The following is a 14,553-nucleotide window of genomic DNA, read 5'->3' on the forward strand; positions in this document are numbered from 1 at the left end:
TGTCCTGAAACCACAGGCCTCTTTAAGATGTGCCACAGCATCTCAGTCGGTCTAAGTTCAGGACTCAGAACACATTTCAGAGTCTTTTCCAGCCGTTCTTCAGTGGATTTACTTCCCTGATCTGTTCATTGTCTTGTTGCATCACCAAACCTCGCTAAAGCTTAAAGTCATGAACTGATGTGCTCAAATTCTCTTGATACTCTTTTAAATTCATTGATGTTTCAGTGACTGAAGGTGTCCAGACCCTGAGACAGCAAACCAGCACTAAACCATGACGCTCCTTCACCATGTTCCACAGTTGGGAAGAGGTTTTGAGGTTTTGCCTCATTTCCTCTAAACACAGTGTTGTTCATGTTTGCTCCTTGTCTCTGCTGTCGACAGAACATTTTCTCAGAAGTGTTGCTGACCATCCAGGTGGTTTTGGGCAATGCCTCGTTTTTTTAGACAGAAGTGGACTGTCTTCGTGTTGTCCTTTCATGAACACCATTCTTGTTCAGTGTTCTCCTGATATTGCACACATGAACACAGACTCACAGTTTTGCTGTTCTCCTTGGTTCTTTCTCAGCTCTTTCAGGATCACACCAGAGAGATCTTTGCAGGATTCATGATCATATGGAGAGCAGCAACAGTCCAGAAGTTTCTACATTTGTGGACAGGATATCTCACCATGGACTGATGAACATCCAGGGGTCTCATGTAGAAAACTTTCTGTAGATTTTATCCTAAAAGTGTGTGTACGTACAAAAGCTAGATTACACCAGAACCTGTGCAAAATTCCCTTTTTAAAACCCAGTCAGCGGAAGATTGTGCACACATTCATCTCCTCCCCAAAATAAGCATCTTATATCTGCATATCATTTCCATCCACCATGTTTAACGGCACTAGACATTAGGAAAATATGAGATACAGACTTAGTGCCGTCACAGTACATTACTAAACATTATTCAATATCCTTGCCTTGTTTTAGAATAAATATATCAATATCAGTTTTCAGAGAAAAGTTATTCTCATTTTTTCCACTGGCCAAATAGTATTTTAATTGTTTTAAATAAATCAAATTGATCCAATTTTGTCTATGGTTAACATGCAGTTTATGATGATTCTGTGTTCTTCATTACTTCGCTCACTCCAGTAAAGTGTGTGTACGCACAGAGAGTGTCCGAACGGTGCATACATATTTATTTTTAATATATATATTATTTTTTTATTTTTTTTATAAATCCCTATATGTGCATGGAAAATTGCGTACGGACAAAATGGGCATAGAAATGTACGTCATTTTCCACACACACATGGTATTTATAAAAAATAATAAATAAGCAGTGTTTATGCATCAGGGCCAGGCCTGTAGAAATACTGTTGAAGCCATTTCTAGATTTGTGCATCTTTGTAATGTGTCCTGTGAAAGCTTTTGTGATTGAGTCGAGGTTCACACTAGCCAATCTCTTCTGAGAAGAACAGATTTGCAGAAACCAGGGTTTGTGTGTCTTTATTTAAAGAGCTTTAGGCTTTTACAGCCTGATACTGTCAATGATTATTAGTGTCTTCAATACAAATCTTAGAAGTAAATCTGTTTGTGTGTTATTAGTTTCATCAGATTGTGCTATTGTGACTTCAGACTACATTTTATGAGTAATCAATGCAGAAAATCTTTTCAAAAGGTTCACAAACATGTTCTTGCCACTGTATTAACAAACATAAATACAGCTGAAAGATCTCAGGAGAGTGTGTGTGTCAACATTAGAGGACACACACAACACTCACGTCAAACAGTGAAACACACTCTGCTTCAGTCACTGCTGTAACACTTTTGAGGACAGACTTTAATAAAATGCAACACTAAATATAAACAAAACTAATTAAATTAAAGTGTACACTTGTTCTAGTACAGTGTTTCCTTTAGGATTTTTTTTTAGCAGTGGGGGCAGGTCTGTCCGAACAACACCGCCAATGCTGAGCAGAAAAATAAAAACTGCAATCAGTGTGTAAAAAAGAAATAGTGGAAAAAAGAATAAATGGTGAGAAGAGAGGAGCTATAGGGGGTGATAACAGGAATTCCCATAGAAGAGAATCTAGAACTAAGAAAAGTGATGAAAGGAGAAATGATCACAGAAATTAGACGAATACAGGCTTTCAGGAATGGGGGAAAAGCTGATAGTGAGTCAGTGCTGCTACAGTTTAAAGATGAGGTGCTTCATATGAAAGAGATGGAAGGCTATATGAGCTTTAATGTCATTAAGATGTTACAAATGTCAGCGATATGGACATACTGCAAATGTATGTAAAGGGAAACAGAGATGCGGAAGATGTGGAGGAGAACATGCATATGGAGAATGTGGGAGCAATGTCACAATTAATGTTGTAACTGTGGAGGGAACCACACAGTGTATGGGGGATGTGGAGTCAGGAAAAAGGCAGTAGAGGTTCAGCAAGTAAAATCAAATCAGAAAGTAACATATGCAGAGGCTGTGAAAATATGTAGCAATGAAAGAGGAAAAGATGAAGTTAGTCAAAATATGACTGAAGCAGAAATGGGTCCAAGGAATGAAAATACAGGAATATCAATGGATAGGAAAGTGCTTTTCTTAGCATATGTCATCAACTGTTCAGAACAAGCAAAAACAAAAACAGAGAAGATTAAAATAATATTTCAGGCAGCAGATAAACTCCTAAACATGAAAGATTTGTCATGGGAAAAGATACATGCTGACTTTAACCATGGAGAAGGGAACGCAGACACAGCTTCTCAAAGCATGACATAATGTTGTTAATTCAATGGAATGCTAGAAGTTTGTTAGCAAACGGACATGAGTTTAAGGGGTATATTGATCAATTAGAAAATAAACCGGATATCATAAGCATTCAGAAAACATGGCTCAAGCCTAATCTGGATTTCATTATTAAAGGATATAATACCATACGCAAAGATAGAAGAAATGGAAATGGCGGAGGATGTGCAATATTTATTAAAGAAGGTATAGGCTAGTATAGGCCATTAGATACAATACAAGAATTAGAAGTAATAGTTATTGAAATATGGAACAAGAAAGAAAGAATTAAAGTGATTAACTTATATAACCCATGTAAAAAGCTAGAGAGAGTACAACTAGAATCAATACTGGAAAAGTATAATAAGTAGTATTATTTTAGGAGCAAAAGAGTCGATACCAAAAAGAGGTGATAGTAATAGAAGGAAAATAGTTCCTTGGTGGACGCAAGAATGAACAAAGGATTAAAGAGAGAAATAAGACATTTAAAGTCTTGAAAAAAAACACATAACTTTCAGAGTTTAATTGAATATAAAAGGAAGCAGGCTGTAGTAGGAAAAGTTAATAATAATGTAGTAGGAAATATTAATAATGATGTGAATGATAATGTATTAATATTAATAATTTTATTAGATATTTATGTATTTATTAATTTAATTAGTAGTGAGTAAAGTAATTTTGATCCACACTCCATTTCAGAAGGTGGCGGTAATGCACATTAAAAAGTTGTTTGCCAACCGCCATTAAAAATCAGAAGAAGAAGAAGAAGAAGAAGAAGAGGAAGAAGAAGAAAAAGCAAAAGAAGAAGAAGAAGAAGAAGAAGAAAAAGCAAAAGAAAAAGCAGAATCACTGAAGAGAAAAATCACAATTTTAAAGTCACAGCATCAGACATCTCCTGCAAAAAGTTCATTCAAAACTATTTTAACTCTTCCAAGAAATGTGTTTTTGCGTAGTAACTCTACACACAAACAACTGATGATAAGCCACATACACACCAAACTACACACAGATGTGAAAAATGTAAAACACTATCTTGTGTCTTTTGCTTGTTCAGTGTGTAGTGGAGTTGCAGGAGTTTGTCACACACACGTTTATGCACAAACACACTGTATATACAGTATTGTGACTGGATGCTCTGCCCACATGTTTAGATTTGATATAATCTGGGTTAATTGAAAGAGCCTATAATGCCTATAAAGAGCCTGTTTTCGTTCCTGTCGAGACGCGTCACTTCCGATCAGCACAGGTTCTCCTTCCGCTACTATCCTGAGAGGGATTTGTGGATTTGAGGCTCTACGCCGGTTTTGCTCCTGAAATGTCGATTTCCTCTGGTAAGTCTTTACTCCAAACACGCGATACCTATAACTTACCAGTCATTAATCTAGAAGGTGGATGTGATTTCAGCATGTTTCACACATATGCAACCCAGTCAATGTGGGGCGTTACTGTTCAGGGGTGCGTTTCCCGAAAGCATCGTTGGCCAACTATGGTCGCAAGTTCATCGCAATGTCCATTGAACTCTATTGGTAACGACGGAACTTGCGACCATAGTTGGCCAACGATGCTTTCGGGAAACGCACCCCAGAGCGCTTGACTGAGTTCATCGATGGATGGGTAAGATGCTTCTTGTTGGGAGGGATGACATTCGTTCAGTCTTTTAATAATTTAGTTTCTCCTCAAGGAGGTATCAAGTTTCAGTATCGAGTGTGTTTGAGGAATTGCTGACTTAAGTTTGTTTGTTTACTTTTATTTTGTCTTATCACAAGTTTTCATTTGTGTGATTCGATCTCTGCCGAGCTGCTCAGAGCACGACTGGGCCTTGATTTCGTTCTTTTATTTATTAGGATTGTGCTTATGATTGGATTTATATGGTTTTGACTACTGTATTATTGTTGTTGTTTTTCATGTTTTGATACTATACGTGAGTTGGATATATAACTTCTTATTCCCAAGTCTGTCAGTTATAAGATTGTATTGGTTGTTTGTATAATAATATTATTAGCATTTTTTTTTGTTTCTTTCATTTGATTGGATATTTTTTTGTTCAAGTTAATGTATTACTGTGCTGCTTGTGCAGACTTGGGATTTACTTGGGGAGTAATTTAATTATTTTTGTTAAGTGTGTGTGTGTGTGTGTGTGTGTGTGTGTGTGTGTGGTGTTTCTATTGTGAGGTGCTGAGTGCCTCATGTAGAGATCTTCTGTGTGTTGTTGATGGGCTGAACAGTGTGTGTTGTGTGAAGCTCAGATTGTGAGTGATGATAGCTGTCTTTTGTTGCTTTTTTTCCAGAAGTGAGTGTCTGTTTTCCTGCCCTTTAGCCCTCAGCCTTATCTCTTGTATTTAGAGTGCATTGTTTTGTTGTTGTTTTTGTGTGTTGATTTATTATTGTTGATTAACTGCGATTCCTTTTTATTTTTGTGAAACAACATTTTATGGTCAGACTTCGGAGGCTTTCATACACTCTCTGTCTATTTTAATGTGACTGGAATGAATAAAAAACCTTTTTGTATGGCATTCATGTCTCTGTTCCTCACTAGTGCAACAAACCTGTGGGCCTTAAATTACAGTTACTTTCATTCATTCCCTGTGTGGCGTCAGAGTGGCGAAGTCTGTTCTCTTAAAGCTGAATTATTATTTTTCACCCTTGCAAAATAAACCGAAATGCAAGGGTGAAAAATATATTTGTTTCTCCAAAAAATAGAAGTTTTGATTTCTAGTGATCGATTTATGTACAAGTGTTTTCACACATGATTATTGGGTGTAGGTTAATCGTAAATGAATGTCATTTAAATGGCAGTGTTTTCTAAATGAAACACGAGCTGTTAGTTTTGAGTGATGTGTGTAATGTAGAGAACTGTGTTTAGAGTTTTGCTAAAAGTTTATTTGACTGATTGTAAAGCAGAAAATGAGCTTGCAGTTTTGCAGACTTGATCTGAAGATTCGGTTCACGAGTGAATGGTTTCACTGAGTGAGTCTCAAGTTCCACTTTTAGTGTGCAATTAAAAATAAAACTATAAAAAAAAACGAATATGGCGTACTGTCATTTTGAGATGTATTGATTATAATCGTTAGAAACAATTCAATTCACATTCATTGTATAGCGCTTTTCACAATTTCAAAGCAGCTTTTCAGAAAATGCTTGTGTCCACATTACAATATTAGAGTGATTGTTATCAGACGTGAATGTCTAAGTTATGTATTTCAGAAATGTACATATACAAATCACACAGTTAGCTAACAATTTATTAGTTTAAATAATATATTAATCTAAAGCAGAAACAATGAGCTCATTGAAATAATGAATGCATGTTGTTAACACATGATAAGGATATATAAAAATGAGCATTGGTGCTGAATGTTGATTCAGTTTTCAATGCAGAATTTTGCAGAAACTGAAATGTTGAGTTTGTTTGCAGAAACACTCACCGTCAGAAACTCCCCAGAAGACAAAAGCAAAGAACATGATCATATTTGGACAGAGGACTAGAGACAGATGAAGACGGAGGAATGAATCTACAGAGAAAATAGAAAATAACTTCAGTTTAATTAAATGAGCAAATTAAGTTTCAATTAAATATTTATAATCGTTTACATATTAATTTAGTAGACATTTTTATCTAAAGCAACTGAAAAATCAGGAATATACCTTTTCATTCATATTTTTTACCTATTTCATAATAATATTCTCTAATCAGTCTCATTTAAATAAAATAATGTTAATTATTAAAACCCCTAAATTGACTTCAATACAGCCAAAGACAATATTTTCCTTAAAGTTCAAGGCTCACAACATTTCTAAATCCTTATAGTCCTTCGGGGAGGCACTCTTCAGATTGTGGTCGCCTGAAATTAATTTAACTATAGAAATGAATTGAAATACCGGTGTAAATCCATACGCCTCTAAACATTTACACACACACACACACACACACACACACACACACACACACACACACACACGCACACACACACACACACACACGCACACACACACACACACACACACACACACACACACACACACACACACACACACACGTTGTTAAAAATAAATGATCCACACACTCCATTGCTGCTTACAGTTTTTCTGAATTGCTAAAACACATTTCTTGAAACCATCACTCACTTTCTCAAAACCTTAAACACAAAACCAAATCTTCAAACCACATTCACAGAATCTCTGACTCTTCTGGCAAAATCAAACTATAGTCTCAAAACCATTTTATCTGTGCTCAAAATCAAACAATAATATCAGATCATACACACAGCAAGTCAATATTATAAACACTACACATCATTCATTAGACACTACATCAAAAATGGAGAACACAGAATCCAAAGCATGAAGTTACAGAATAAAATATGTTGAAAAAAAAGTAAACAAATTTTGAATTATGTACAAAAGTATTGTAATGAAAACTTACAGTAGTAAGGTGAATAGAGTGTATACTGTATCCACTGCAAGTATAGTGTTGTACTGAATATTGAATAGTAGACCTATCGAATGTTTGTATATTCACCACTTGTTTACTGTGAAGTGACCCAAATGCAAAAGCCAAAAAGGTCACAGTAAAAAACTCTGAATGAAAAGCATGTTACAGTCACTCAGAAGAGTTGTGCGACTGCTAGATCAAGGTCAGTGAGAGAGATTGATTCTGCTTCAGTATAGTGTCTTTATAATGTCCATGCTGGGTCCGGCCAGAGGATCATCATCACACAACACTTTCTGCATTTTTACATTTAAAAATGTAAATTTTCCCCTAAAGGAAGGTTTTTGGAGATTTTGTCAGGTTTTGGTCACTTCTATGTACAAAGTTGTCCCCAAAATATAGTTAAGTAGGTACTCACACTCTCTCTCTCTCTCTCTCTCTCTCTCTCTCTCTCTCTCTCTCTCTCTCTCTCTCTCTCTCTCACACACACACACACATGTTTGTACATCTATCTTTGTGAGGACATTCATTGACATAATTCAATCTCTAGCTCTTTACGTTAGCCTTAAGTTTTCCTGATGCGTTCACGATTAGTGAAATGATGCTGGTCATTTAGTCCCAGGGTAAAAAAAATGAAATTTTGGTTTTTGTGATAAAGTATTGACCAGTGATGCTTTTTGCAATTATTTATAATGCATCTGTTCACTCTGCACAAAAATCTAGAAACAATGTGAATCAACACCACAAAAACTGAAGCCGCAAACTTTGCAAAATACAAAGTTTATGTCGCTGCCAATACATTTGGCCATGACTTGTTCACTTACCGAGTATTCTTGGTTCCACTTCATTTTTAGTTGAAAACTCATAGCTCTGTTTGCTGTAAACTTTACATGTGTATTCTCCTTTATCTTCAGCTCTCAGCTTGTCCAGACGGAGGGAGAAGTTTCCATGTTGAATCTGATCAGTAAAGAAATGAGCTCTATCATGATAATCCTCCTGCTGGACCTCTGCTCGACTCTCACCATCTTGATACAGATGAACCAGAGCCTTAGTGTCTTTTCTTCTCCACTCCACCTTCAGATCCTCCACTGGTAAAGGTTCAACACTATAACAGCGCAAAACCACTGAAGATCCAGGAGGAACAACCAGAGGAGCAGAGGAAACTTTCACTGTAAAATGAAAGAAATGAAAAAAAAGAAATGTTTTGTTCATAATGTGAAATTCTGTTAAAGCAAAAGAAAAGTGAATGTTTTTTTGCACGTGAAGATACTGTATTGAGAGACAAGATAAAATGACTGTATTTCTACATAATGCACACTTTTCTTTTAATTATCAGTCAATTGATTTCGTTTGAACACGTGATTATTCAAAAAAAGATAGTTTCAATATACTAAACAAGAACATTTTCTGTTTTCTGTTTCTTCCTGTGCATTTGTGTTCATCAAACTAGCAGAGCAGAAGAGTGATCCAGATGCACCATGGGTAATTTTACACTAGCTACACTAGAGGAAGTTGTATAGTTATGTATATTTTAGTGGCATTGCTGCCAATAACAGACACTAAATGATTCCAGAAAGCTTGATATTTGATCAAATGTTTTGAGAATAAAGTGAGAACATCACTAACAACAGAACGGAAGAGGCCGTGGATTAGTATTATTTTTCCTTTCTCGTTTTCTCGTGATCTCACCTCAATTTTCTTGTGATCTTGACATAACAAATGTCAGACATAACTGAACATTAAACATATGTTTCCCTTTACTCAAAAACACATAAAATATCACTTAATTAAATATTTACTCTCCATTTTCCAGTCATGTGCAAAGCATGCTGGGAACTAACAATAGTGTCTCTAAATAAAACCACATAATTTAGCTAATTCTCTTAAAATAAATAGGAAGCCTTTTTTCCTTAATTCTATCAGCTTTATCGGTTCATCAGTTCAAGCCTCAAAATTTTGCATGTTTTCTCAAAAAAAATTTGGAAAATGTATCTCTTGATTTTATTAGTAAAATGTTCTCAATATTTTCTATACAACACTGAACCACAATTTTCTAAATAAAATATACACAATATTTTGAATTATCACCTTTTTTTTTATTTTCTTTTTTTACGAAAATTACAAGATCCTTTCTTGATTCTTGATTGGTATTTAATGACTTATGATGAATTTCTTTCATACTTCTTGATTCATTTTGTTTTAACCAGTGAAACGGCCTGCGTCATCGCGTCACATGTCAATGACATCATATCCGTGTTAACGAAAACAAAATACCAAGTACGCAAACTTCGGACTTGAGTCCTCGGTAGTTCGGACTTGACAAGTTCGATTCAGGAGAACGAACTCCCGAGGACGGGAGGACTCAAGTCCGATAATTCTGCAAATGGAACAGCGGCGTACTTGATAGCGTCACGCAGCTCGCTCTGGCTACTCCGGTTATCTCTTTATGTATATCTAGGCTACAAATAAAACAAAATATGTTATAAACCACCACTCTGCCTCTTTTCATTTTCATTTAAAAAAATCTTAAACATATTAATGCCCACACAAATGTGGTTCAGGCAACACGAAATATAAAACACAACCCTGACTCTTTTTGTTTTCATTTTAAAAATATGAGACATAAAAAAAAAAATATAGGCCTATTATTGATCATTAAAACTGACATTTAGCAAAAAGAGACAGGGTTGTGTCATTTTATTTTATTATATATGTACATACAGTGAAGAGAATGTAGGCAACATATATAATAAAATATTTCATGTTTTAAATATATAAAATAAAATGACAACCTTTTTTGTTAAATGTCAGTTTTAATGATCAATAATAACCATTATAAAAGTATAAGTAAAGGTATAAGAAGCTATTCAATAATAAAGCAAACGATTCAGTCAAATATATAAGTCAGCTCTCTAGGCTACAACGTTAAAGTTAAATTAACTAAATATATAAAACTATGAAAGTTCACTTTGCCCTCAGCTAAAACGTTTTGTCAGGGAACAAATTATCGGTTAATGAGACAAATAAAATAAATAAATAAATAAATAAATATCCCGTTAGATATACACAAGACGATTTATATCTCATGTTAAACCACTAGACAAGAGACACTAGCCGAGGTAAGGCTGTACGTCCGAAAACGTCAGATCATATTTTTTAATTAGGCGCTATATTTATAAATAAACCAAAGATTTGAGCTTTAAACAACTACATTCTCGCCTGAAAAACTCTTAAAAATACATTTCGTGGCACAATAACAGCAGTATTTTTAAATTACGCTGGTTTACTCCTCTGCTATTGACGCTTGCTGGTTGGTGTGAGATGCATTCTGGGATACCTGGCTGTCTCAAGTCCGCACAAGTCACCTCTCGATGCCTCCTCGGTAAAAGGGGCGGATCAAGAACACATCCGGGGATTTGAACTGGACTTTGAACTGGTTTTTCAATTCAAAGTTGCTAGATGTGAACTTTGAATTAGAACAGTACATGGGCAGCGACTGATGACGTTTAACAAGTCCACAAGAACACAAGTACAGACAAGAACGCATATTGAGAAACACCAACAGACGTGTATGGGGGGCGTGACCAAGATGGCAGCCTGAGCGGACGCAATTTTGAGAGTTTGCACCAAGTCATTCTATAAATGTTGCTTATAAGCAGTAATTAGTCGTTCTGGTTCTTAATTGAGTTTCAACAGCCTGTTGCATCTTTGTAACAAGTATAATACATAGGCCTACTGGAAAATTAATAGTTCTTTACTTAAATTGAGTGCAGTCAAACAGGAATTGGAAAAACTCATTAATTATTACTGGATTAAAGCCAAAAATGAAGGGTTGTTTAGTCATAATTGGGACTTATTAAAATTTGAAATTGGAAAATATTTGAGGAAGTTTAGTAGCACATTAGTTTAATCACAACGCCTTATGGAAGTGAAAGTTGTTAGTGAAATCTTAGCCATTTCTAACATTCCCATTGATAATATGTACAGAATGTGAGCACAAGAAGCCTTTATTCGATCAACGCAGAACTGGTTAGAGCATGGAGAGAAGATGTCTGCTTATTTTTTTAAACCTGAAAAGTCGAGGGCTAAACTAAAGTCTGTTTCTAAAATGAATATTAATGGATCTATTACAGATCATTTTGGTATAATTTCTAGCTTTTGCTATAATTATTACTCTAATTTATACACTTCTAAATTCAGTGAGCATAATATGACATCTTTGTAAACATTTTAAGAATGTAAAAACAATTACTGAAGATGACCAAAAGTTATGTGATATACCAATAACTATTACGGAAATTAAGCTATTGAACGTTTAAAATGTAATAAATCACCCGGTAATGGAATATAAGCAATTTTCTGAGATTCTTGCCCCATTTCTTTTTGAAGTATATTCTGAAAGCTTAAAGTGCTCACAACTTCCTACAACTATGACGCAAGGTATAATTTGTTTGATTCCTTAGAAAGATTTGTTGCTTATTGATAATTGGAGACACATTAGTTTGTTGAATAATGACTATAAAATATTTGCTCAGGTATTTGCCCGAAGGTTCAAATTAGAGTTAGATTCCATTATTGATGAAAATCAATCTGGGTTTATGAGAAAGAGACATATATTTAATAATATTAGACTTATTTTTGATCTTATTGACTATTCTAACTTTATAAAAGATGATAGCTTTATACTTTTTTTAGATTTTTTCAAAGCCTTTGATTCTGTTGAGCATCCTTTTATTTTTTACGGTTTCGAACACTTTGGGTTTGAGGCTTATTTCTGTAATGCCATGAAAACTCTTTATGCAGGGGGAAATAGTTCTGTGAAATTAAATAACGGCACTACAGATTTGATCTGGAAAGAGGAGTTAGGCAAGGTTGCCCAGTTTCTGTTGACCTCTTTCTCATTGTTGCTCAGGTGTTTTATCACTTCATTAAATCATGCAATATAAAAGGAGTTCAAGTTGAAGAGAGGAGTGTCCTGATAAGTCAGTTGGCTGATGACACAACTCTTTTCCTGAAAAATCTTGATCAAATTCAGTCAGCTGTCAAGTTCATTGAAATGTTTGTCCAGTGCCTCAGGTCTCTGCCTTAATTTACAAAAACTTATTTGGGTTTGGTTATTACTAAAAATGAGCAGGAGAGAATCTCACAAAATTTTGACCCGGTGATTAAAAAAGTAAAGAACAGATTTAATATTTGGTTACAAAGGGACTTGTCTCTCAAAGGTCGTGTTCTGCTGGCTAAAGCGGAAGGTATTTCTAGACCAATACATTCAGATCATAAAATAAATAATATAATTGATCAAATTACGCTGAACGTTTTGTGGAAAAACCGTATACATTATATTAGACAATATAAAAATGGTGGGCTTGATTATTTAGATTTTTCTATTTTAAATAACACCTTCAAAATTAACTGGTTGAAATATTTTCTAAAAAAACACTAATTCTGTGTGGAATATGATTTCTAAATCAGTTTTTGACCGACTTGGTGGCCTTTCATTTTTGCTTATGTGTGATTACAGAATCGAGAAACTTCCAGTTAAACTGTCAGCTTTTCACAGGCAAGCACTTTTGGCTTGGAAGTTCACACATCATTATTACATCTGGAATAATTGTAATATTTTGTATAAGCATAAGAGTATATTTTGAAAACTTGGTTTGATGAGGGCATCCTTTTGGTTGGACAGTTGTTGAATTATCAAGGGTATTTAATGACTTACGATGAATTTCTTTCATACTTCCACTACCCTGTTTCCCCTAAAGAATTTGCCTGTAATTGGTGCTATTTCTTCGGGTGTTGTCTCTTTATGTAGAGGTATTTCATACTCTAAACGTGTGTCATTATTGCATCCAGCTGATAAGTTCTGTGGTAAAGTTTGTTTTTCAACAAGCAAAAATAATAAGGCTATATGTTCCCTTTTTCAAAAAGAACAAGTCAGTAAACCATATGTCATTTCCTATTGGTCAAGGTTTATTAGAAATATTAATTGGAGTAAGGTCTGGCTGTTACCTAATAAATATATTATTACAAATAAGGTCAAGGAAATTTCATTTAAAATATTGCATAAATTTTACCCCGCTAAACATTTTCTATCCATATTTATCAAAGACATAGATGTAAATTGTTCATTTTGTTTTTTTGCAAACAGAAACTGTACCTCATTTTTTTGGCACTGTCAATAAGAGGTTATGGTGGGAAGTTTCTAAATGACAAATTGGAATGCAACTTTCTTTTGTTATATGAACATGTAATATTTGTTTTTTTCAAATATGAAAAGAGTCTGGACAATGAAGCGTACATTATTAATCTTGTGATTATATTTGTTAAGTTTCATATTCATCTGTGTAAATTTAGTAATCAGAAACCTGTTTTTTTTTTCTGTGGTATTGAAAAAATTAGAAAATTATATGGTTTCCATTAAGGACAGTACAAACAAAAAAGCTGTTAAAACCATTCATTTGTTGAATAGATTTAAGATTTTGTGAAATGTCAAAGCCTTTTTATTGTTTGTTTGGTCTATTATTTAGTTTTGTTTTTACTCACTTTTTTGTATTTTATAATTTTGTATCCTTAACCCTGGCATTTTTATATATTTTTATTTATTTATTTTATTTTTTGTTCTTGTTCTGTAATTGTTGTTCAAGCAATAAAAAAACAAAACAACAGACGTGTGTTGGAGTTTGTTGGATCAGTGTGTTCCCGCTGTCGGCTTCTGTTGCCGTTGGTCGGAGTCAGTTTTCACCCGACTGAACTTGTTCAATCTGTGTTTGTAGGGTCGTGTAATGTCTGAGCTGTGAGATGTGATTTCCAACAAATGACCACAAACTCTGACGTCATCTGACCTGGACACAAACCGTTGCCATGACGATGAGGCAAGTCCCTTGCAAAGACTGCGAGTTTCTGGGTGTGCTTAGTAAATTATTATCATTATTATTATTATATGTAGATGCTTAAACTGATTAGGGACCACCCGAGCAAAATCTTGAAATATGTAAATCTTCTGACTGCAGTTCTCTGCATAAATTCAAGTAAGTCTTCCCCGTCGCAGAAGCCACGGCTTCACAGCCTCTTTCGTTTCACTCGCCGTCTTTACAGGCAATGTATGACACGCAAAGACAATAGTAACATTAACATTTTGATTGTGGTTACAGGATCATCCGTTTCTCTTTACAGAGAAGGGCCAAGTTTAACGCTCAAGTCATGCACAATTCTTAAGTGAATGAGTTTTGAATACATTTGACCTCTTTCCTCAGTTCCTTCTGTAAGTGTTATTTAGCCTGTTGATTTTTCTTCATGGTATTCAGCTCAGCAGCAACGAGAGGTTTTGCAAAAACACTTCAAATAAATGTGAATAT

The 14,553-nt window shown here is 34.7% G+C and overlaps 1 protein-coding gene across 1 annotated transcript in view; it reads right to left on the minus strand.

Moving 5' to 3' along the window:
• The window catches only part of LOC307154094 (uncharacterized protein), a 63,235-nt gene that overhangs the window by 26,268 nt on the left and 22,414 nt on the right, over positions 1-14,553 (minus strand). The window contains exons 7-8 of the mRNA XM_079898872.1: positions 8,023-8,367; positions 6,195-6,281 (exon numbers count right to left, since the gene is read on the minus strand). Of these exons, the coding sequence (XP_079754998.1) occupies positions 6,195-6,281; positions 8,023-8,367 (432 nt within the window). The remainder of the gene's footprint in view (positions 1-6,194; positions 6,282-8,022; positions 8,368-14,553) is intronic.

Source organism: Squalius cephalus, assembly GCF_949319135.1.
Source record: "Squalius cephalus genome assembly, contig: scaffold_87, whole genome shotgun sequence".
Taxonomy (NCBI): domain Eukaryota; kingdom Metazoa; phylum Chordata; class Actinopteri; order Cypriniformes; family Leuciscidae; genus Squalius; species Squalius cephalus.